The sequence below is a fragment of the Onychomys torridus genome, chromosome 19 (genome assembly GCF_903995425.1).
Source record: "Onychomys torridus chromosome 19, mOncTor1.1, whole genome shotgun sequence".
Classification (NCBI taxonomy): Eukaryota; Metazoa; Chordata; class Mammalia; order Rodentia; family Cricetidae; genus Onychomys; species Onychomys torridus.
Window position 1 is genome coordinate 9,621,630 of NC_050461.1, and position 25,106 is coordinate 9,646,735.

Here is a 25,106-nt window from a genome sequence, read left to right on the forward strand (position 1 = left end):
CTCCCTGTCACTTCCAAGAGCCTGTCACTTGGAACTATTAAGTGACCCCACAACGCTGAGTGAGCTTGTCAGCTCATAGTAGACAGCTGCTGCAGTTGCTGCTAGGGACCCCCGGAGCCCCAGCGCTGAGCCTGAATGCTTGAGGTATTCCAGCCAGAGGGTGACATGGCACATGTGGTATAGGGCCTTAGGTCCCCAAGGTCACCCAGAACTTGGCCTCACAGCTCATCTAGGATGACTTAGCTGGCAGGAAAGGCATGCTGTTCTTGCCACGAGTCTGTCTGAACAAGTACTTACTAAGCCGGAGCCCTCTCCCGCAGACCTCACTGACCTTCTCTTTGGCACATTCAGAATCGTCTACCCCGGAAGTTCCTGAGGTCAGGTTCTCTGTTAACTAGGAATGAGAAGACTTGTCCACATTTTGCCACGTGAAGACGGAAGTTATATGTGCTTGGCATAAAAAGGCCTGGGGGCTTAATGTTGACCGAAGGAATGGCAGACTTCGCTGTTGGCATGTCTGTGAAGAATTTGGGTGACAGGAAACTGAATGAGAGGAATCACGTTTATTTGCTAATTTCTGTCCCTTTGCCTTCCTAGAGCCGACATTTTCCACCCCAGCATGAAAGCATTAGCCAGGCAGATGGGCAAAGAGGATGAATTTGAAGAACTTATGATAAGAAGCCAATCTATTCTTCCCCCAAAGGGAGCCTCAGAAATTGAAATAAAAACCCAGCAGGTACATGGAGCTCTCTTCAGTTTGCCTTTGAAAAGTTGCCTTGCTACACTGGCTTGTAAAACTATGATAAACACAAATGGTGTTTTCTTCAAGTCGGGTTGGGGAGGGGCGCTCTTAAAGGTGTGTGGGGTTTGGGTAAGCAGAGAAGTTCCCCCAATGTCTCCATTCTGTAAGTCTGGGTTCTCATTGTTTTCGTTTTCCTCAAACTCATATGCTTATTACATTTTTTTTTTACATTTTTTTTTTTTTGAGCTGAGGATCGAACCCAGGGCCTTGCGCTTGCTAGGCAAGCACTCTTCCACTGAGCTAAATCCCCAACCCCAAACTCATAGGCTGCATCAAAAGAAATAGGACAGAACACGTAACTAATACTGTCTTAAATATAAAATCCAGCCGGTGTGCATCCATGTAGAAAGGAAATATTAAACGGAGCATTCTGAAGTAGTTTTTCTCAGAGAAAGGAAGTACAGACTTTTTTTTTTTTTTTTTTTTTCAGTGCCTCAGGTAGTGTGCTGAATAATCTTTACCAGCTTGACCAGGGGACCCAGGGCCTCCTGCTTTCTGAGAAGCCACTGAGCAATGGCGCATGTCAGTGTGAACTCCATACATGCCTGAGGGCTAAGCACACTGCTGATGCTTCTGCACCCTGGTTCTGCTGGTGTTCCTCCCACAGGGAAGAGTAGGCTCCACAGCAGCATGGGACTCAGAGCTATGGGAGAGAGTCATCTTGATGTGCATCAGCCTTAAGTCTTCTCATGAAATCCTCCTTGGTGTGTAACCTGGCTCTCAGACTCTTATTAAAGTAACAGCTCATGAGATTCCTGGTGTCCTTTAGAGACGATCAATGGGCATGAGGTCACTTCAGATACAGAGCACTTTGTAGAGTACAGTAAGAAAGGTTGTAGTTTATTCATCAGGATGAGGGCCACAGGGGAAAAAGATGGTCTTCAAAGAGGCGTATTGGTCCCTGGGAAGAAGTTGAGATCCCAAAGGGCACTCTTCCCAGAGAAACGAGCTGAGCCAAGGACAAGCCTAAAGCCCGTCTGCAGATATTGCACTTGGGAGCTGTTAGATAATTGAATTGCTGAGTGATGCCTGTTATCTCAATGTGCTTATTTCAGCTCCAGAAACTTCTGGAAAGTTTAGAAATTCATATGATCCAAGAGGTATTGAGGAAAGTTAATAAAGAGATAACCCTGCTTCTATCAGAAAAGTCCAAGGAGGGATCTACCCTCCCAACAGGTAATGAACACATGCTTATTTTACTACTTGAAAAAAAATAACGTTTGTTTTTTTTTTTTTTCCTCTGATTACAAAGTGTCACTGATGGTGGGGGCAGACACCATCCTATGCTACCACCAAAGGCCTGAAGAGAGAGTTCCCTTATCTTTCGGGGACTCCTGCTCAGGTAAAGACAGATCCTCAGCTTCTCTAGAGAAAAGAATTTCAGCGGGGGGGGGGGGGGGGGGGGGGGGGGGGGGCAGTGTAAAGCAGAGCAGGAGTTTATTAAGAGGATTGTATCGTATTTAGAACGGGGCATAACAAAAAGAGGCCCTGAAGAAGAAGGGTAACGTAACCTGAGATCGTGGCTGTGGACCTGCGTGTGTGGCAGGGGAAGTCACAGTTCAGTGTCTTACAGTCACCGTGGGCACTGCTCCTGAACCTCTCCTTACAGGTTGATAAAGAACCCAAATGCGATCACAGGGCTGTTCCTGTGGACGGGACACAACCCTAGGTTCAGGGTTTCAGGGGAAAGGGGCCAAGGGGTTAGTCTTGTTTTATGGGGCTCCCAGAAAGTGCCTGGGAGAGGACTAAGGCCGCACTGGGAGTCACTAGGCTTCGCTCTAGGCGTGTTCGTTCTAGTGTTCTCTATACACAAGCAGTGTTGTCGCCATGTCGGCACCCTCCTTAGTAAATGTTGCTGATTGTGCTGCTGGGATTCTTTAAAAAAAAAAAAAAATTAAATATTTACTTCTTTAAGAGAGTGTGTGTGTACATGTGAGTGCAGATGTCCACAGAGCACATTGGGTCCCCTGGAGCTGGAGTTAGAGGCAACTGTGAGCTGGGAACCGAACTTGCACTTGGGAAACCAAGTCCCAAAAGAGCTGTAAGTACTCACCACTGTTGAGTCATCTCTTCTCAGCTCCTGGAATTCTATTTATTTATTTATCTATTTATCTATTTATTATGTACACAGGTTTCTGCCTGCAGGTTTGCCTCTAGGCCAGGAGAGGGCACCAGATCTCATTACAGGTGGCTGTGAGCCACCATGTGGGTACTGGGAATTGAACTCAGGACCTCTGGAAGAACAGCCAGTGCTCTTAACCTCTGAGCCATCTCTCCAGCCCATGGAATTCTTAATCCTTCAACCAGACTTCAGGGCGAGGGGTGCCTTCCCCTTCCCATGTGTTTTTCTGTCCTGACCCACATGTTATCCATGCCTCCATATTCATTCTAGACAGCAATGGTGGCTTATATTTGTAATCCCCACACTAGCAAGCTGAGGGAGGAGGACGACCATGAGTTTGCAGCCAGTCTGAGCTTTATAATGAATTCCAGGTTAGCCTGGGCTACACAGTGAGACCCATCTGAGAAGAGACAGACAGACAGACAGAAAGATAGACTGCAATAAAATAAAAATTTCACAGGTTAGGGATGAAATTCAGTGGTAGAGCTCATACAATGCACACACAGAGTAAATACAGGGTTCTAGTTTTGATCCCCAACACTGTAAAAGGCCAGCAAATCCTAGATCAAATATCCTTTTACACTCTTGACCTAGAAAGAAATACCCTTAACCCTTAGTAGATTTCTTTCTACTTTAAAGGGTTTGTGTGTGTGTATGTGCATTTGATTTTTGTTTTGAGGCAAGGTCTCACTGTATAGCCCAGGCTGATCTCAAACCATTGTTCTCCTGCCTCAGCCTCCTGAGTTCTGGGAGGTGCTTGGCTCAATTTTTACCTCCTGGCTGGGATGTGGTCCCTGGGACTGGCAGCGGCTGGGTCTCCTGCATACTAGCACTGAACCGTGTGGGCGGAGCCATGGGTGCAGCTGAGGGTTCCCTTAACCCCACCCCAAGGGAGGGTAAGATTACCGACGGAAAACAGCCCGCAGGGTAAAAGATTTTGGAAGAGGGAAAAGCTTCCTATTAAGTAAGTACCTTTAAAGATACCTTCTTGTGCTTTTTTGAACAAGTGGCCCTGAATTTTCATTGCACCAGGTTCTGTGGATTATGGAGACCACCAGATAAGTATGTATTCCTAACTCCTAACAATCCCACAGAAAAATCCAGAACCTTTGAGCTAGGGAGGAACTGGCCGACTGGCAGTTTTCCATCCAGAGGAGGCGATGTACACCAGAAAGGTGATGAGAGCCTTGTCCCCACCTAAGCCACCGCCTTTTTTTTTTTTCTTTCCTCACGACAGTGTCATTTTAGTGGGACTTTCAAGTCACTGAGTTTCATAAACAGGGCTTTGGGGGAAGGCTGTGCAGTGTGCACGCTGACCACTCCCCCAAGGGAGGCTCCAAATGTCACCAGAGAGTGGAGTGTCCCAAGCTCCAGTTACTGAACACTTCACCAGAGACAAAGCTTCCTTGTTTGTGCTGAGGCCTGCGTCCAGGTGGCTCCCTTCTCAGTCCTAGCAGGAAAGCCACAGGCCTGAGCAGGTGCAGCCACCTTCCAGGCTCATTCTTTAACACCCTGGGGTGGGGGCGGGTGCAGGAGAGCATGCTTGCTTTGTGGCTCTGCTGTGCTGAGCAGGAGGGTGAGGAGCTCTTCAGCTGGGTTTCCAGAGAGCCTGTGTAATTGCCAATGCCGGAGAAGCAGAGGAGCAGAGTGGAGTTATTCTGAACTGTGGTCGAGCTGACATTAGTACATCACCCTGGCTAGAGTGTACTGACCAGGTCTGGTTGAGACCCCCATTTAGATTCCATCCTTACAAGCATTTGAAGCTAAGTGCCTCTGGGAATATAGCTTGGAGGGTTTGCCTAGACCGTGCCAGACCTTAGGTTTTGTCCTCAGCACCACACATACCAATAAAATGAAAGCCAGGACTGATGGGCATTGGGCACCATTTGTAGCTGGAGTTTTCCCCAGTTCCACTAGGGCCCACGTAAACACCAGAGACTTATATTATGTATAAACTGTATGGCCATGGCAGGCTTCTTACTATCTAGTTTTTATATCTTAAATTAACCCATTTCTATTCATCTATAAGTTGCCACGTGGCTTGTGGCTTACCGATACTTTTACATCTCCTCCCTGCCTCTGGCTGGCGACTCCTGACTCAGCCTTCCTCTTCCCACAATTCTCCTCTCTCTTGTCCCGCCTATACTATACTTCCTGCCTGGCTACTGGCCAATCGATGTTTTATTTATCAATCAATCAAAACAACACATTTACAACATACAAAAAGACATCCCCAACAGATGGGTGCGGTGATCGCTATTACATTTAGTTTATTTTGGTTTTGGCCTTCGGTCTGTGGCGGACTGTCTCAGCCTAGAGGCCTGGGTCAGCTGTAGGTCCCCACTGTGTGCCCTGGATGCTGTGAGTGTTTCTCCAGTTCAGTCTGGGGGAATGGGTGCCACTCTCATCCCCAGGCGTTGGAACCTTGGACTCTCCACCCACCTACCGTTCATTGCAGCTACAATGGGCAAAGCTTCCAAGCAGAGGCAGCTTCCCTCCAGAGAACAGCAGTTAGTGGTTAGCTTTGACACCCGGTCAGCCTGGAGCTGGCAGCTTCTCGGAAGTTAGGTTTCAAGGACGCTTAGAAGCCCAGTGACCTTGCAGGGTTAGCGGAGGCTCCAAGGTTTTCCCTCAGGGTCTTTGCTTTGGCCAGACCAGGGTTTGCCATTGTCCCTGGCACCAGAGTTGGCTTAGAACAAACTGCTTGTCACACAAGCATGAGGACATGAGTGGAGAGTCCCAGCTCGCATGTAAGAATCCAGGCACAGTGTGACCCAGCATAGGAAGGCAGAGGCAGGAGGATCCCCGGAACTAACTGGACAAGCAGCCTAGCGGGAGACCCTGTCTCAAAATATAAGGCGGAGAATGAATGTCAACCTCTGGCCTCAGGGCTCTTGTGTGTGTGTGTGTGTGTGTGTGTGTGTGTGTGTGTACGCACACACGCACACACAAAACCATGATTCTCTCCCCACCCTCTTCTCTCCCTTCCACCGTGTCTTTGATCTTTTTATTCATGGCTCCAGTTTGTCAGGGAGGCTGTGGAAATATGGCACCCTCACCTGGTCCTGGCACTATCTCTTGATAGCTGAACTAGTTGTCCCCCACCTCCTCTTCATGCCTCCCCCCCCCCCTCCATGCCTCCCCACGCCCCCCTCCATGCCTTCCCCATGCCCCCCTCCATGTCTCCCCCATACCCCCTCCATGCCTCCCCCATACCCCCCTCCATGCCTCCCCCATACCCCTCTCCATGCCTCCCCCACACCCCCCTCCATGCCTCCCCCACACCCCTCCATGCCTCCCCCACGCCCCCCTCCATGCCTCCCCCACACCCCTCCATGCCTCCCCCACACCCCCCTTCATGCCTCCCCTATAACCCCCTCCATGCCTCCCCCACGCCCCAACCCCCAAACTAGCAGTGGCTCCAAAGCCCAGACACAGGCTCCCTGACTTCATAGAGGCCCTGCACCTCTATGTTTGACATTTAGGCTTTAAACTGATTTTTAAACAGATTTTCTGATTATCCCTTAATAATCTGAAGGCCGGCAGTCTCCAAAGTGGAATGCATACATATAGGCAGACAGACAGAGACATATATACATACATTGCGCTCATGTCTGTCTGCACCATCCTTTGGGGATGCAAACCAGCAGAGTGCGGATTAGCCACAACCTTTGACCTGCTTTTGCCCCTTTTGATCATTGCCTATTCCAATCCTGCTTACGAAGGTTTAAGTTGTCACTGAATTTGAATGATTTCATTCAAAATTATAAAAGCCAGTGAAGGCAGAGTATGTACAGAGATCTGTTGTTTCTATAATAACCAAGTTGATTTGCCTAAACTGTGATACAGCTAGCTAATAGAATAATATTAAACACTAAAAAGAAACAAGCTGGGCGGTGGTGGCGCGCACCTTTAATCCCAGCACTCAGGAGGCAGAGGCAGGTGGATCTCTGTGAGTTCGAGGCCAGCCTGGTCTACAGAGTGAGTTCCAGGACAGCCAGGACTACACAGAGAAAATCCTTGGCTCAAAACAAACAAAACAACAAAAAGAAAATTAACAACAACAAAAGCCAACCCAAATTCCAGGGCTAGAGATATAACACAGTGGCTAAGAGGGGGTGCTGCTAATCTAAAGGACTGGAGTTCAATTCCCAGCACCCACACTGGGGATCCGACACCTCTGGCCTCAATGGGCACACAGATATGCACATACACATAATTTAAAAAATTAATCCAATTTTGAAAAAGAAAGAAAGAAAACAGTTGGAGCCTTTAATCTCAAAACTCAAGAGGACAGAGGTAAGTCAACCTCTGTAAGTTTGAGGCCAGCCAGCTCTACATACCAAGGCTGTGGAGGGAGATCCTGACTCAAAGAAAGAATGAGAGAAAGAAAGGAAGGAAGGGAGGGAGGGGGAGAGAGAGAGAGAGAGAGAGAGAGAGAGAGAAAGAAAAAAAGAAAGAAAGAAAGAAAGAAAGAAAGAAAGAAAGAAAGAAAGAAAGAAAGGGAAAGGAAAGAAAGTTATCTCATGATAGAATACTTGCCTAGTATGCAAGTTCAATCCTACCAAAAAAAAAAAAGAAGAAGAAGGAAAAAGAAAAAAAGAGTGAGCTATGAACCCATTAACAGACATCGATGATGATGAAATGATATTACCTGAAGTTTAGGGACCAGGAAAAGGAACGGAAAGACTGTAAGGGCCAGAGGATCCGGGCGTGTGCTGTGAGGATCCGGGCGTGTGCTGTGAGATTGCGTCTCCTGCTAATGTCAGAAGCCACACACATCAAGTCTCACCAATGTGGCTCCTGAACAAGAAAGACACCACTGCACATGCCAAAGTGGACCGGGAAATGGCACGAGGCCTCAACCCTGCACAAAGAACCACTGGCAACTGGGGAGGAAAGCTGGGTGGGGAGAAGTGGCCCTCCCCAGGGAAGAGCACACCAATTGGTTGTCCAGTGCCAAAAGGTCAGCCAACATTCATCCAAATAATATCACACAGACGTACAGGCTATATTTATAAATATCTGTGTATATACATATGTATGCATGCAATTATAACTAGTGAAAAAAAGGCCACAAATTAGGAGGAGACCAGGGAGGGGTAGGGGAGGTTTGGAGGGAGGAAAGGGCAGGAAGAAATGCTGTAATTATAACTTTCTTAAAAAGGACGTGGGAGAGGATCAAATACCAATTACTAAGTGAAAGACGCTGTTTTGAAAATGCAACCATGTATGATTCCAACTATGTGACATGATAAAAACATCAAAGTCACTGAGGCAGGAAAAATCAAAACAGCAACAACAAAAACCATCGAGTGTCAGGGCAGCCATGGTGGGCAGCAGGACAGGCAGGAAAATGACCCTGCAATAATATAATGTCATTTTGCATTTGTCACAGCTCGCTGAGTGTGGAACACCAGGTGTGAACCACAGGACAGACTGCGCCCCTCCGCTGCTGTGGCTGGAAGGACACTGGGGATGACTGTGTCACTGACGCACAGTATGGCTAGTAGAGGCCGTGTGCCTCGGAGGACAAGCGGTCTGCGGGTGCTCTGTACTTTGCTGTGAACTTGCAATTGCTTTTCCAAGCATTCAGTTTGCATGCTGGGCTTAGTGGCTCACACCTGCAATTCCAGCACTCCAAAGACAGAGGCAGGAGGATTGCAAATTTGAGGCTATCATGGACTACATAGAAAGTGCCAGGCCAGCCAGCCTGTCCAAAAAAAAAGATTTTAAAACACTACCTTGAAATTTTTGGAAAAACTTATTGCAAATGTAGTTGTTTGGGACAGATGACAGATTGGGCAAAATTGTGGAAATTTACAAAATGATGTATTTAGATTTTCATAATCTTTACTCTTTTTCAAGATAAATATACCTAGAAATTGTCATCCACACACCTTCCAGTTACATTTGCCAAAGCCTGCAGACTGTGGCCTCAACAGTGAGCCACAGTGCATGCTGGGAACCACATCTAGAGGAGAGATGATCCAGCACCCATCCACGCTGGAGTGGACGTGTGCAGAAGCCTGGGCTCCACGTGAGAGTACGAGCAAATATTTGTAGCCTTGTGTATCCTAAGTAAAATGAAATGCAGCTAGCATGATCCCTCTGAAAGCGTCCCGCTTTAGTTGGCGTCTGTGAATTGGTCACCCAAGTATTAGTCTTTTCCTCCCAACACTGTGAACTGAACCTCAGGTTTCCTGCACGTCAGGTGAGTGCTCTACCCATGACCTCCATCCCAACCCTAAGGCCAATTCCTTGTTTTTCCGCTTTTGTTTTTTGGTTCTTGAGACAGGATCTCACTGTGCAGCCCAGGCTGTCCTTGAACTTGCTCTCCCTGAGCCTCTGAGCGCAGACTACAGGGTTGGACACCATGCCTGGCTTGTTCTATGTCCAAGTAACTGTTGTAGTCACTTTTCTCTCTCTTGTGAAACAGCCCCTGACAGCTCAAGGGGAAGTGGGTTCTTCCGGCTCATGGCAGGCGTGCTACTGTGGCAGCGGTGCAGAGCTCTCTGGTCACATTGCACCTATAGTCAAGGAGGAGAGAGAGGGGGACACAGGGAGACAATGAGAGGGAGAGGGAGAGGGGTAGAGAGAGGGACAGAGAGGGAGAGAGGATGAGGGAGGGAGAGAAAGAGAGAGAGAAGAACAATGATGTTCCACTCTCCCTTTCCCTCAGCCTGTGGTCCCAGCCCAGGGCATGCTGCCACCCACTCTTGCTGCCCACATTTAGAGTGTTTTTTCTCACCTCAATGAACCTAGTCTAGAAGCTTCCTTATGGACATACCCAGAGGTCTGTCTCCTGGGGGATTCTAGGTCCCATCCAGCTGACAATCAGTAGTAGGCACTGCAGTGCATTTGGAAAATTCAGGGAAAGTCTGGTGCAAATTTCTGCCTAATCTAGACCCTAGACTGTTACTGTATTATTATTGCTACCCTGTCCAGAAAACAATGCAGCGCTTGGGAAATTAGTATTTGGGGTAGCAGTTTGAAAATTACAGGAGGACAAGACGTGTTCTCACCTCCATGTGCCTTTCAAGCCCGGACTTGTTGGGCCCCTGGCTGTGGGGGAGGGGAAGGGAGGGGAAGGACTCTGCACCTGTGGACGGACCTTCAGCTTCCACTCTGTCTCGGGGTGAGACCCAGGGACCACTGAACCAGCTCCTGTGGGGAAGTGTGGTGCTTCGGGCTAAGAGCTGCAGAGAGAGGGAGAAAGGGGAAGTGATCTGGCCAACTCAAACCTTCCTTTAGTCCAGGGCAAGGGAGAGAGAAAAAGACCATCACTTAACCTAACCTTGAGGGGGCTCCCCCTCCCTCTGCTGCTGTCAAGACAGTGGCTTCAAGCCGGGGGTGGGGGTGGGAGGGTAGGGGGGGGGGGGGTGACGACAGGGCAGTGGGTGGAGTGCTTGCCGCAAAGACGGGAATCCCCGGAGCCATGAAAAGGTGGGTGCCGCCGCACTCAGTGATCACACTACGCTAGCCTGGAATACGCAATGGGAAAAAGCAAGCAAAGATCCTGGTTCAAACAAAATGCAAGGCAAGGAAAGACCAACCCCGAGTTATCCTCTGACCTCTATTCTGACCAGCATTTATATTCACCATCACACACACACACACACACACACACACACACACACACACACACACACACCATGACCACACACATGCACTGAGAACAAGACAGATGTGGAAGCTGGCTCTTCTTTGCCAGAAATTCCTTGGATGACTTCTTCTCTCTCTGGCTCCAGCCTGTAAGTCTCTGTGTGTCTTCATTTGAACTCCAGGGAGAGAGCTGGAAAAGGCTTCTCCTTAGCGGGAACCAGAGATAAACCCCAAACTGGTCCCAAGCTAGAAGTGTGTGATGGGCCTCTGCCCCGCAGCACCCCGGGAAAGGCATCCAAGCTCTTGTCTGCAAAGTTTTTCATGATAATCAGATAATCTGTTCCATAAAAGTTCAGGCTTATTAAAGAAACGTGAACTATGATTTGTAGGTTTATTATGCAAAGTAGCCATCTGTAGAAGAAATGGAATCCCATTTTCAAAATGAAGACTTCTGGGTCAACAGCACAGGCTATAAATCCTAGAGATGCGGCCGTTTCTGAGCAGATGGTGGCGGATGCTTGTTCTCTGGTCATCCCGTGTATTTTGGAGTGTGTGGCAGGGACTTTCATCTGAGAGAAAGTGAGATGCCAGAAAAGGCAGGGTCAACAGAGGAGGGAGCAGTGGGGCTTCTCCAACATTTCCCCAGCAACTAAGACCCAGTATAGAGTGATGTCATCTGGCTTATGCTTTAAGTGTCGTGTGTGTGTGTGTGTGTGTGTGTGTGTGTGTGTGTGTGTGTGTGTGTGTGACAGAGGGAGTCATGTGGGGAGGGGACACTGGTAACTTGATTATGCCTAAATTAAGTCTTAAGTGACCTTCAGAATGAACAAGATGTTAATCCAAACTTGAGGTTGTTGTTATTATTATTATTATTATTATTATTATTATATTATTATTATTAATCAGCTGTAAGATGATGAGAACGGCAGGTGAATGTATGAATACACAGTGGGCTGAGGCTGAGTCCTGGGGTGCAGGGAGTATGGGGGAGAAGGGGTCAGTGAAGACAGCTAGGACACAGAGCTGAGAAGAGAGGCGGGCTGGAGGTGTTCCGTGCTTGAGAGGGGAGGCTTCCCCAACGGGACGTTACGAACTGGGCAGAATGCTAGGGCAGGCGAGTCAAGCCGTTGGCTTTAGAGGAAGTTGTGGGTATTTATAGTAAAAATCAGTTTCCCCAGACGTGTGGAAGTGAAAACCAGGCAAGTGGGTTTGAGGGATGGCATTGCTTTCTGGGAATTCCGCCGTGAAAGATGCAGAGATGAGGTGGTAAATGGCGACAGGAGAATCGGGAGAAGGATTTCAGCAAAACGGGAAAGACCGTGAGCTGCTGGGAATGGGAAACTGGAGCTCTGGGTGGGTGGGCTCTTTTCTGTCCACTGTTCTATGCCTTGCCATTTTCACTTAATAACCCAAGGTCCTTAGTATTTGATCAATACCATCAAACTCTTCCATCAATATTGGGAGAATTTCTTCCTGTGAACAGTTGCGTGCTACTCCATTGGATGAGCATGTCATAAGTGAAAATGATCCAAACGACAGACAGCTGCGATTCCTACAACCTCTGCTACCACAAGCAACTTTGCTCTGAATAAGTTCGCGTATACCTCCTGTCCTGTGCATCAGCCATGTTGTTCCGTGTTTACTTCTGATAGCTGCATTAGGCTGAAATCATCATTTAGACACAGGATATTAAGGAAGTAGACATTATGGAAGGTGAATAGGAGCATAGCACTTCTTTCTGGGTTTTGTCTACAGTGACAGTATTGTTCGCTGGTTTTCAGGAGGGCGTCCCCAAATATTTTTATTAAGAGCCTTGCTAGATATCTCCCTTATTCCATGTTCCAGAGGGTTCTATGTCCTGGACTGCCTCCTCCCTTCCCCACTGGCTCTTCAAAGTGGCAGACAGTTGTGTTGGCATCATTTGGGAACTGTGGAGTCACGTCCTTGATACCAGGCTGGGTTCTGTGATGCCTGTGCTGATCTGGTTTTCTGTTTGTTTGTTTTTGTTTTTCCTAGACCTTTGGAAACACCAAGTCATGAAAGAAAACTTTTCAGTTGTGAGACCCCAGATAGTTGAGCGATTTGTACAGAGATTAATGGAGAAGTCCCAAGACAATGGACCTGAGGTACGCATTGCTTCCCTTTAAACAGTAACCCATGTGAGGAAGGCCCCCATTTTACATACCCTGGTGCTCTGTACTCTCCCCAAGGATGTGACTACTGAGGCTGAACCCCAAATGACCCCCACTCACACCACTTTAGTATGAAAAAGCCCGATGTCTGCCCATTTTGGAGTGATCAGAAAATGATCTTGGCTAATCAAAAAGTTTGGTCAAATGTTTAAAGACAAACCTGGAACTTTGGAATGAGTTGATTTTTTTTAAGCAGTTTCCTATTGTTGATTTGCTAGTATAAAAAAAAAAAATAAAAAGGAGGAAAACCAAAAAGACCTATAGTATACCTAACTAGGAAACATTTTTAAAGCCTGCAGTTGTGGGCGGGAGGCCAATAAAAGGCCTACAGCACCAAAAGGTAACATTTTACCCACACCCCCAATTTCCTCTCCAGTGGAAGTAGTACCAATAATTTTATGTTTGTGTCCTTTCAGAAAAGATACCTGAGCTCATATAACACTTCTAAACTATAATGTTCAACAGTATTTACCCTTGTCCAAAAGTGCTTGCTGAAATCGAAAGAATCCATTGAAAAGGCGAGATAAGAGAGCAAAGTATTTGAACACCAGTTTCAGGGTCATTAATAAGTGCTTAACATAAAAATAACCTCCACCCAACCATTAAAAAAAAATGTGTCCTGCCAGGCATAGTGGTACACACCTATGATCCCAGCGCTAAGAAGGCCGAGGCAAGGAGACTGGAAGTTCCAGGTCAGGGGCCAGCAAGATGGAGCAGTGGGTAAAGGAGCTTGGAGTCAAACTGATGACCTGAGTCCCATCAGTGGGACCCACATGATGGAAGTGGAGAACTAACTCATGAACATTGCCACATCTGAACCCCACACAACACCATGGCGTGCTGACATGTATATGTGTGCATGTGTGTGCATACACACACACACACACACACACACACACACACACACACACACACCATACACACACACATAATAATGGAAAGGTAGAAAAAAGAGTTCTAGGCCAGGGGCCAGGGAGATGGCTGAGCAAGTGAGTAAAGGTTCTTGCTCCCAAGCCTGATGACCTGAGTTTGATCCCCAGAACCCACACAGTGGTAGGAAAACACAGGCTCCTGCAGGTTGCCCTCTGACCTCCACACAGAAACACACACATACTAGTTAGTTAGTCAGATAGATAGATAGATAGATAGATAGATAGATACATACATACATACATACATACATACATACATACATAGACAGACAGACAGACAGACAGACAGACAGACAGATAGATAGATAGATAGATAGATAGATAGATAGATAGATAGACAGAGGAAAGGAAACAAGAATCCCAGACCAGCCTGGCCTATACAGCAAGATTCTGTTTTTAAAAAAATTAGCAAATAATAAATAAAATTTGAAACTTTTAAAAAAATCTGTATTGATAAAATTTGCTCAATTTTTTTTATATTATTTTCTTCAAGTTTACTTTTTTTTTCTTAAGTTTTTGGAAATGTTCCCATAAATTTTACAATAAACACTTGGGTCCTTAATTATGAGGTAGAGAATTCCCAAGCATGGTGAGGGTACAGTCTCCTCAGCCTCAGCCATACCCATATGCTCACTTAGCTTTCATTTACACTGGAGCGTTGTCCTGTGGGCTGATGAACGGCTCCATCTTCCAGGGGCAGAGCTATTTTAATCCAATCACAGTGGCTCACTTTAAGAAGGAAAGGTGTGGGGCTGGGGAGGTGGCTCAGGAGTTGGGTGCTTGCGGCTCTTCCAGAGGACCCAGCTCCAGCTGCCAGCACCCACGCCTGGCAACTTACAAATGCATTTACCTGTATGTGGTGCACATAGATTTATGCAGGCACCCAAATACATAAATAAAAAGAATGCATAAATCCTTAAAAGATAAAAAAGGAAGGGCATTCCGACACGTGTTGCCACCTGATAAACCATGAGGATACCTGTGAGGGCATGCAAGGATTCTTAATTGTCAGGTACCTACAAGAGTCAGACTCACAGGAGTCGGGGACAGAAAGGACAAATCAGTGTTTAGTGGGTACTGTTTTCATTTTGTAAGATGAAAAGAAATTTGTCCATGGGATAGTGATGGTGCCACTGCTCTGTATTTGGTGACAGTTAAAAGAATAAGTTTTGGGCTGGAGAGATGGCTCAGAGGTTAAGAGCACTGACTGCTCTTCCAAAGGTCCTGAGTTCAATTCCTAGCAACCACATGGTGGCTCACATCCATCTGTAATGAGATCTGGCACCCTCTTCTGGCCTGCAGTCATACAGGCTGTATACATAATAAATAAATAAATCTTTTTTTTAAAAAAAAGAATAAGTTTTATGATATGTAGATACAGATTACATGCATACATACATACATACGTACAAGAGGGCAGTGGTGGCGTGCGTCTTTAATCCCAGCACTTGGGAGGCAGAGGCAGGCGGATTTCTGTGAGTTCGAGGCCGGCCTTGTCTCCAAAGCGAGTTCCAGGAAAGGTGCAAAGCTACACAGAGAAACCCTGTGTGTGGGGGGGGGAATAACCATATGTACAAGAACTGCTCATACACACCTCTCTACGTGTGCCCTGTTGCTCACCCCTTCACTGAGGATAAGGTTCTTTGGTTTTTGGTGGGGGACAGGATGTTGTTTTCATTTCAAGATGGGATCTCGATCTGTAACCGTGGCTGGCCTCCAACCTGTCATCCTCTGCTTCCATCTCCCCGTTGCTGTGAGCACAGATACCCCAGCTAAGGTTGACGACATCTTGTAGGGAAGAAATGTAGGATTCAAAGACACGACAAATCCCTATCAGGTACATCTGCAACTCAGGAAATGCTTGGAAAGCTTGGTGACGCTCGGCTCCTCTCAAGCCCATGCCTGGTGGGCCACCGGTCTCTTCTGCTCACCTGCAGGAACCAAGAGCCCACTCACAACCAAACTGCCCCGCCCCAGGCTGCTTGTATCTGGTCAGCTGTCAGTAAGTTGTATTTGGCCTTCCCTGTACATCTTCACCGTAGATCCTTTGTCCCTGGAGATCCACAGATCATGGTTCTGCCCCGATGGTGAGCCTCAGATATCCCAGGCCCATTAGAACCATCGCTGTGGTGGGTGGAGGCCCTGCATGGTTCATCAGGGTGCTTGCTCCAGAAAACAAGTCAAAGTGGGTTCTTATCTGCTGGACCCACCAGAACATGCAGACGGGGAAGCAGAGCTCTCCTGAGCCCCTTCACTGGTTTCTTCCACACACAGCGGACTGGGCAGTGATCTGGGGTCCTCAGCCTACCAGCCCTCCCCTATACAAGCCACCCCTGTTCTTTTCCAAGGTTCAGTAGGCACACGCTTGCCACTGTGGCCAGTCTCCTTTAAATCCTAGGTTGTCGCAAAGCTCACGGTGACCTTGGCCTCAGTGTTTCTCTTGGATTACTGCCTGGAAGTGTGCTGGGCTGGGCAGCCGCATCACGCTGGTGCAGCGAGCTGTCCCCTGAAGCCCACAGGTTGTACTCAGACACTGAGCTACTGCCCCATCATCCCGCTTGTTCTTGGTCAGTTTGGTCCTCTTGACCTTGGACCTCTTGAGATCTTTACAGATCTGCATTTTTAGCATCTGGTTGCTCTTTCAGCCTGCCCTGAGCATCCTCTTTAAGCCATTAGTAGCGGTGAAGACAGGACAGTCCCCCAAGGCCCCAAGCTGCCCACGCTAGACCTGCCAGGCTGTGCAGCTGTCTCAGAACAGATCATCCATGGGCCAGGGGCATGCGCAGTCAGTCTGCCATCCAGCCATGTTCTCCCAGTCCCCTTCTCAGGCATCCTGCTGGAAGCCCGGGATTCTGTCTGCTCGATTTCCTGAGAAAATCAGGTCAATCTGGCAGATTTCTTTTTTTAAACTCATGTTGGTGTCAAGTCTCTTTCCAGTTTCTAGAAAACCGGCCTCCATCCATCACTGGGTTCTAATATATATACCCCCCCCCCTCTTTGAGGCAGAGTTGGAGTTTATTAAAAAGAGGATTTTCAAGTTTTTGAGTACAGTTATTTATTTATGGGGAGAAGACACATGGAGGCCAGAGGGAGGCTTCCTGACAGAGGTGTTGTTAGGGCTGAATCTTGAAGCACCCAGAGGAGCTGGTAAGATGAAGACAGGCAGGGGACAAACAGCACAGCAGGGAGTGGGGACATGCTGGAGCAGGGGAGGGGTTAGGTGTGGAGTGGCCCTGTGCAACCAACCCATGGGAGTCAGTCCCAGGAGGAACACATCAGCAGAGGTGGTGCTTTAGAAACCTCCCAAATACTTTTGTGCCTGATACTAAACAAACTGTTTGTGTTAGGTGTGGTGGCACACGCCTATAAAGCCACTGGAAGCAGAATAAGCCCTGGCACCCGCCAGGCCTCACCCAGGACTGGCTCTCTTGAAGAATCAGTTCACAGGACAACCTACTGTTCTTGCAGCCAACACCATTGCTGTAGTCAGTTTCCGATTTAAATGAGGAGGGTGGTGGTACGTACTGGGAACATCTGGACCCATGAGGGGAAGTGGGAGGGTGAAACCTGTTTCAGCTGCCTCTACAGGAGCAGTGACCTGGAAGGTAGGAATGCAGTTGAGGGTTCCTGGCAGAGCCAGCAGAAGCCCCAGGGTCCAGCATCTGCTGTTCAAGAGGCTTCGTATGCTCCTCCCAGAAGGCTGAGTGTGGTATGCAGGACCAAAGTATACCTAAAGCCTTTCTTCCTCCCCTGCCAGCTACTGCACCCACCTCGGAAATGCTCCTCCTCCCCACTTCCTGGTCCCCTCCCCCACTTCCAGATCACTCTCACTATGCTTGAGCTGAGTTGGAGTGGATCCTTCTACCCAACTTGTTGCCCGCCCCCTTCCGTGGAGCCTTGTGGGAGAAAGGAGGTGATTATGGGTAGAGTTCTGACAACCCCCACCTCTATGGTGCCATCCAAACTCACCAGGGGCCCCTTGGTCCTGCTGTGGAAAATCTCTGCTATCGAGGGAGCCCACGGCAGAGGCCATGGTGATTATATTCTGCCAGCCCATGTGTTCAGGGGCAAGAAGTTAGTCTGAGAGGCGATTGCCCTGCTAGAGAGCTGGTGGAGGCCCTGTGAGCTTGTGCTCACTCCCAGGCCAGCAAGGGGTGAGTCACTGGGGCTGGACTCCAGTGTGGCCTGAGGTGAGGTCACTGGCCACACCCTCACTGACCTGCCAGCCTTGACTTCTTATGGCTTCAGGTTTTCACCAGAGTCAAACCAGGAAGTTCCCTTTGCCATTAATAAGCCCTTTCCTCACAAAGGAATCGGGGTTCTGAAGAGAGCTCCAGGACCCTTGGCATGGTGTCAACAGCTTCCTGGTGCTTATTGCCCAAAGGTGCAGAGGGTAGCATGGGACAGAGTGACAGACCTTACCCCATCTACTGAAAGGGCCCTCTGGCGGGCGGGGCCCTAGAGAAGGAGTTCTAGCACTCTGGGCTTTTGCCCTGTTACAGCTGGTTCCCTCCCACGTAAGCAGAAGTTGTGCTCAGATTCCACGGACCAGTCTTCATTATATCCTGCCAGGCTGATACAGTTGATGACTTTTTGAAAACATAACTTTTAGTATGTATGCTTTATGTAAAAATTATTTTAATGACATGTACCAATTGTGATTATATTATATTAGAAAATAGAAATACAGGCTGGGCAGTGGTGGTGCGTGCCTTTAATCCCAGCACTCAAGAGGCAGGAGGCAGAAGCAAGTGATCTCTGTGAGTTCCAGGCCAGCCTGGTCTACAGAGTGATTGCTAGGACAGCCAGGGCTACGAAGAGAAACCTTGTCTCAAAAAACAAAACAAAACAAAAGCCCCAGAAAAACAAAAAACAAACAAACAAACAAAAGAAAGGTAGAAAGAAAATAGAACTACAGACTTGAGAGATGGTTTAGCGCAATGGTTCTTGACCTTCCTAATGCTGTGATACTTTAATACAGTTCCTCATGTTATGGTGACACCCAATCATGAAGTTATTTTTGTTGCTACTTCATAACTGTCATTTTGCTACTGTTATGAATCATAATGTACATATCTGTGTTTTCCGATGGTCTTGAGTGACTCCTGTGAAAGGGTCGAGACCCACAGGTTGGGAACCAGTGATACAGACTTACATGGGTCTTCTCCCTCGACTGTGTTCTCCAGAGTGAGACTAGATCTTATTACCAGTGAGGTGAATACCCGTGGTGTGGCACAGACCAAGAGGCAGCTGTGGAGGGAGGGGGCCAGGTGGAATTTGGGTGGACCAAGTGGAGAGTACTATCCTGACATGTTGGGGTCCTGAGGTAGGAAGCTGGGGGTCATGCTAACGGGGAAGCAGCTCTTCCTGTGTCCCCATACTTCATCATAGAACTCAGTTTCTGGACTTAAGTTCGAAGACGGCCATCTAGCTTATTTTCTTTGAAAGTAAAGCTAAGTTTGCACTCTAACAGTTTGTTAGCCTTTCATGTTTGAGTCACGTGACAGGTCAGCCTCCATTTCTTCTCTCGTCCCTGGCTCTGCAAAGAGCAGAGCTAAGTGGTGTATGTGTTGGGGGGGTGGGGGGTTGTAGGACCTGAGCCAATCAAGATTTTGGTGTTGAGGGCAAATGAAAATGTGTCTACGAGCCAGAGCAACATGTCCCCTGAGCCCTGGCTTGGTGTGGCTACCAGAAACCCTGGTAGAGCCACCAAGAGAGACATGATCGCCTTTTCAGATCTCTTTCAGGAGGGAGCACCTCGAAGCCTGCCTCCTCTCCCTGGGGTGTGACGTGATGGCTAGAGAACGCAGCAACTTTGAGACCTACTCCATGTGTTACGAGCATCTCCTGCAACATGTCAGAGAGAAACTCAGTCAGAGGGAGCAGGTGGGTGCCCAAGAAAGCGGGCACTGGGAAGGAGAAAGGGGGTGGGCATGGAGGCCTCAGAGCTACCTGGCAACGAAAACCTGAGCAGGTGAGGAGAGCTGTTCTTATGCCAGAGCTGGGGGGAAACAGTGAGCACAACATTTCTTTACCATTGGTTCACTTTCTCGGGCTCAGGCACACTCAATTGCTAAGGTAACAGCACTAGCAGCTCTGGGTTGTAGGCCTTAAAGGTTACCATGGATACAAGGCATGACCAATCAATGGGGTGAACCTTTGAGAAAGGTGTGTAACTGCCTTCCCTCCCCCAGAAAACACCAATCTCCTTGTGCTATTCCTGGTCTATCAGAGGAGATAGATAGATAGATAGATAGATAGATAGATAGATAGATAGGTAGGTAGATAGATAGATAGATAGATAGATAGATAGATAGATAGATAGATAAAACCTGTCTTCATATCATTGGTCAGTTTCAGTGGTGAGATCTTGTCCTAGTTAGGGTTCTATTGCTGTGAAGAGACACCATGACCACGGGGACTCTTATAAAGGAAATCATTTCATTGGGGTGGCTTACATTTTGAGAAGTTTAGTCCATTCTCATCATGATGGGACATGGTGGCATGCAGGCAGACATGGTGCTGGAGAAGGAGCTGAGAGTCCTACAGCTTGACCCCAAAGCAACAGGAAGTGGTCTGAGTGTCACATTGAATGAAGCTTGAGCAAAGGAGACCTCAGAGTCCACCCACACAGTGACATACTTCTTCCAACAAGGCCAGACCTCCTATGAACTTATGGGGGTTAATTACATTCAAATTACCATAGACTGCCTTAAAACTAGGTCCTAGTACTCATGGGGCCTCAGAGTCACACTGCCAGAGTATACACTGTATCTGAGGAGCCTTACAATTTTACCTTATACTCATCCAAAAAACTGAATGAAGCATTAAAATATCAAACAGTGAGTCTTGGATTTGCACACACTTGATGACTTCCCCATATTGAGCTCTGCATCATTGTAGAAGCCTGGAAGTCATGTTGTGGGTTTTTTTTTTTTTAATTTGTGTGTGCACATGTGTACATGTTCATGTGCATGTCATTTCTCAGAAACTGCCCACCTTATTTTTTGAGACATGTTCTCTAACTGGAACCTGGAGCTTGCCAGTTCAGCTTGGCTTCAGGGGTCTCTCTGTCTCTGCCTTCCCAGAGCTGGGATTGCAAGCATGTGCCACCATGCCTGGCTTGCATGTTATTTTTTCCTGTTTTGTTAGAAACCCAAAATTTAACTGCCCATGGTGGGGCAACCTTGTAACCCCAGGACTTGGGGGATAGAGACAGGAAGCTCAGAAGGTTAGGGTCACCTTCAGCCATGTATTAAGTTCAAGACCAGCCTGGTATATATGAGGGAGGGAGGGAGGGAGGGAGGGAGGGAGAGAGAGAGAGAGAGAGAGAGAGAGAGAGAGAGAGAGAGAGAGAGAGGTTGATTCCCAAAGTCTAACAAGATGCCAAGCACAGCCCAAGCTACTGGCAGGACCAGGGGCCCGAGGGTCTTAGAATGAGGCTGTGTAAACACCAGAAGAGAGGGTTTGCATGTGCACTGCAGCGCCTGTGTGTTGGACTGAGCCTTGCCTTCTCCTCCTCAGGAAGTAGATTTGCTTCGAAAAAGTCAAGTTCCTCCTGAAGACTGTGCTGGTCAGGTAGGTCGGGTCCATACTCTTAGTCTACAGGAAGCTAATGTTGCCTGCATCAATCGTGTCCAGAGGCCCATGCAGGCACACTCAAGGACTGTCATTGTCATTTTGTGCAAACTACCTTCCTAAGGGGAATTTCCCCTAGGGTTTTTCCTAAATTGTCTTTGTTATGTGTTGGGAGGGGATGTTATTTGGCAGAATTATGTGGGCATGCTTCTCTCTTTCTTTTTTTTAAATGCCAGTTAGAGTGCATTTCAAAAATGAAGAGGCATTTGGTGAAGGGGTGGAGGCAAGGCCAGTGTGGAGATGAAGGTCAAGACAGCTGAAGGGCTCATCAGAAGTACTGTGTTTAAGTACCAGTTCTTCGGAGCTCGTTTATTCATCATATTGAGAATGTTTGCTGGGCGGTGGTGGAGCACATCTTTAATCCCAGCACTCAGGAGGCAGAGCCAGGCAGATCTCTGTGAGTTTGAGGACAGCCTGGGCTACCAAGTGAGTTCCAGGAAAGGCACAAAGCTACACAGAGAAACCCTGTCTCGAAAAAAATAAAATAATAAATAATAATAATAAAGAACATTCTATGCAGGATGAGTGCCTTTCACCTCAACACTAGGGAGGCAGAGGCACATGAATGTCAGATGCTCTGACAATACTCAGGACTGGTGAGCCAACCTGAGGAGCTGCCTTCCACATCTCCACAGCAGGCCACTTGCCTTCATGAGCCTGCAAGTGGAGGCTATGCTAGCCTCCATGGAACTGTTCTGCCACGTGTGACTCCTCATTGCTACCCATACGGCATGCTACATGTCCTGCATTGTTTCTGATACTAGCTTGCAGAGCTCAGTCATGACATGATCATGGAAATCACAGGCTCTGAGAGCCCAGCTCACAGATCTGGAAGAGGAGACCCTGAATCTAAAAAACCAGATTAGAAAAGAAGTCCAGGAGGAATACAGAGCGTTAGTGCAAGCTTTGTTTATGACCTGCTTACACATAAAGGTAAGTGTCTCACATCCATGACGTAGGAAGCCCCAAGGCTGCATACCAAGGGACCCATGGAGGAGTGGCCTTTGAGATACCAAGGTATCCTTGAGCCCCCAAAACTTCAAGTGGGAAGGTTTTGTGTGGTTGGAGGCTTGTTTTGTTGAGACACGGTCTTGTTATGTAGTCCTGGCTGGCCTGGAACTTGCTGTGTAGGGATCAGACGCAGGCCACCAGGCATGGTGGCAAGCACCTTCACCTCCTGAGCCACGTCACCAAGCTGAGCTGTCATTATTCTTCCAGGATAGACACTGAGTTTTGGAAAACCGAGTTTATTCCACACTGGAGATCTGGTTGCTGGTGGAAGGAGGAGGCATTCTGCTTCAGCTTCCCCCGCAACACCTATCACTGTTGTTTCAGTTGAGTGAGACACCCAAGTGGGTGAGCAAAGGACCTCAGAGCCATGCTTGAGCGGACAGAGCAGCAGCCTGAGAGCTGGCTGGGCAAGCTTGGAATCTGAACGAGTTTTCACAGATCTGGTTCGCCTTCCGCATGCCCTTCTGCCTTCTCCCACATGTAGAATCAGGGAGCTACCAATGTGTCAACCAAGGGCCCCCCAAAAGAGGAGTGGTGGGACCCCCTAGTTACGTCACTGTGGAAGCTAGTCACTGTATAAAACTGAGCATCAGGGAGACAGATGTCCTATGCCTAAAATGAGCCAGCGGGGAGTTTGGTCACCGTACCCTATGGATTTCAGTACACACCCACAATGCCCCAAGTCTACAGCTTTCTTTCCCAAACTCTCTTCTGCACTACTGGATAATCTCTAGAGCTAGCCCCACTTAATCCCTCCCCTCCCCCTCCTCCCTAGGAGTTCCAGAGCAGACCCCAGGGTTGTTTTATTAGCAGGAGACCCCGTCGATGCTCTGCCTTTGTCTTCCAGCGAATATTAGAGATTTCTTCTTACTTGCAAAATACAAATGCTTACCAATATTAAAAGATCAAATTCAAAATGGACTAGTACTTTGGGAGGAGTCTATGAAGGCCAGCCTTTCCCGAGCAATCATGCAGGCATAAAGAGATAAAAAGTGGACCCCCAGCTTCTCCCAGACTGAAGGAGTTCTACCAAACCCCTAGAAGGAGGGGATCCCTGTCCAACTCCTTGGTCCCAAGGCAATGTTCCCACTGGTAACCAGCAGTCAAGCTTCCTGACATAGTTTCTAACTGGGCACCCTCCTGCCTCCTCTCTGGGAAAGTGGTTCAGAAATAAAAGGGTGCCCATATGCCTACTTCTCATCCCTAGGACTTGTCTGTTCAGGCTGCCACACTAAAACCCCATTGACTAGGTACTAAAGCCAGACGTTTATCTTCTCACATTCTAGAAGCCAAGAGTCAGAGATCAGGGGAAGAGGGTGGGTTGCTCTCTTCCTAGAGGACCAGAAGCTGCCTTCTCCCTGTAGAGAGAAAGACAAAGATGATCCTCTGCTCTTACAGGGCACACTCTCTCTGGGATAGGGACCCACCCGACAACCTAGTTTTAACCTCAAAAAGGTCTTCTATCACCAGACATTTGAGGTTGGATAGGCAGTTTGGGAGGGATCACGACTGAGTTCACAGTACTGAGATTGTTGTTACGCTTACTTAAGTGTCCTGTGTCATCAGCCATTAGACACAGCCCTTTGGAACAGAACATCTCATACCCAGGTTTCCACTGGAGCCTAAGGAGGCGGCCAGCCCATCTTCTTCCTTCACTTACCTATAGTTAATGAAATTCCTCAGTAGTGGCTCATCTACAGTGAGAGGCTCATTAGATTCCCCTGAATCAACCTGGGAGCCAAACCCCACCTCTCCCACCTAGCCTGATTTATCAACCTGGGAGCCCAAACCCCACCTCTCCCACCTAGCCTGATTTATCAACCTGGGAGCCCAAACCCCACCTCTCCCACCTAGCCTGATTTATCAACCTGGGAGCCCAAACCCCACCTCTCCCACCTAGCCTGATTTAGCCAGTGTCTACTGTCTCTCTGTCTCCTCCCCCATGGCTCTACCCATCGTCCTCTGGCTCAACTTGCCTTGGTGTTGACAAGCAAGGCATGTTCTAGGACATGCAGGTGGCCAAAAGATGAAGCCCTGCAGATTAAAGACAACACCTAAAGTGCTTGCCTTGTTCTGCGGAGGAAAAATGTCTGGGTGGAGAGCATTTCAATCCTGCCCTTCACGGTGCACAGGGCCACAGTACTTCTCTGACCTGAGTCTGCAATTTTCAGGAGAAGCTGGATGAGAATCAGCTTAATTTGATGCAGAAAGTGTGTGAGCTCATCGGTGAGGTGAGAGCCGAAGGGATTGCCAATATGAAGCAGCTAAAGAAAGCCTGGGGCTCTGCCAGACCTGACGAAGGAGCAGAAGAGAACACAGCCAAAGTTTGTGATCTCATGCCATGTTTCTCCCTAGCACCCAGCCCACCACTGGCCCGCTTAGCATCCCGAAGGGGTCTCCCAAAAGCACTGTAGCAGACACTTTAAAGGGACCCTGGGCTCCTTATGGTCATGTCTCATTTTGAGAGTTATGTTTCTGGTGTTAGTATCCTTTTTCTGGCATGAGGAGCCCTGCCCTTCTGGGGAAAAGGACCGAAGAGTGGCCTTCTCTAAAAGTAAGCCTTCTTGGCAGGAGCAGCTGCGCCCCTTGGAGCAGGACAACAGCAGCGCCCTGGCTGCTCTAGAGTGCAAAGTGAGGAGCCTGGGCCGCTGGCGCCTGGCTGTGCAGGAGGCTCACCTCAGAGGTCAGCTGAGCAGGGCAGAGAAGGTGAGTGTTGGAGACAGGCCCCTCCCCTGCCATACTCCTGCGTGAAGACTGAGTGCAGCTGCGAGCTGGTGGCAGGTGGCCGGTGGCCCAGCCAGGCT

The 25,106-nt window shown here is 48.2% G+C and overlaps 1 protein-coding gene across 1 annotated transcript in view; it reads left to right on the forward strand.

Annotated features, from left to right (window-relative positions):
• The window catches only part of LOC118570606, a 173,289-nt gene that overhangs the window by 132,883 nt on the left and 15,300 nt on the right, over positions 1–25,106 (forward strand). The window contains 9 exon segments of the mRNA XM_036169266.1: positions 598–736; positions 1,858–1,978; positions 12,546–12,655; positions 19,390–19,539; positions 21,178–21,231; positions 22,056–22,094; positions 22,096–22,224; positions 24,474–24,626; positions 24,874–25,008. Coding sequence (XP_036025159.1) covers positions 598–736; positions 1,858–1,978; positions 12,546–12,655; positions 19,390–19,539; positions 21,178–21,231; positions 22,056–22,094; positions 22,096–22,224; positions 24,474–24,626; positions 24,874–25,008 — 1,030 coding nt within the window.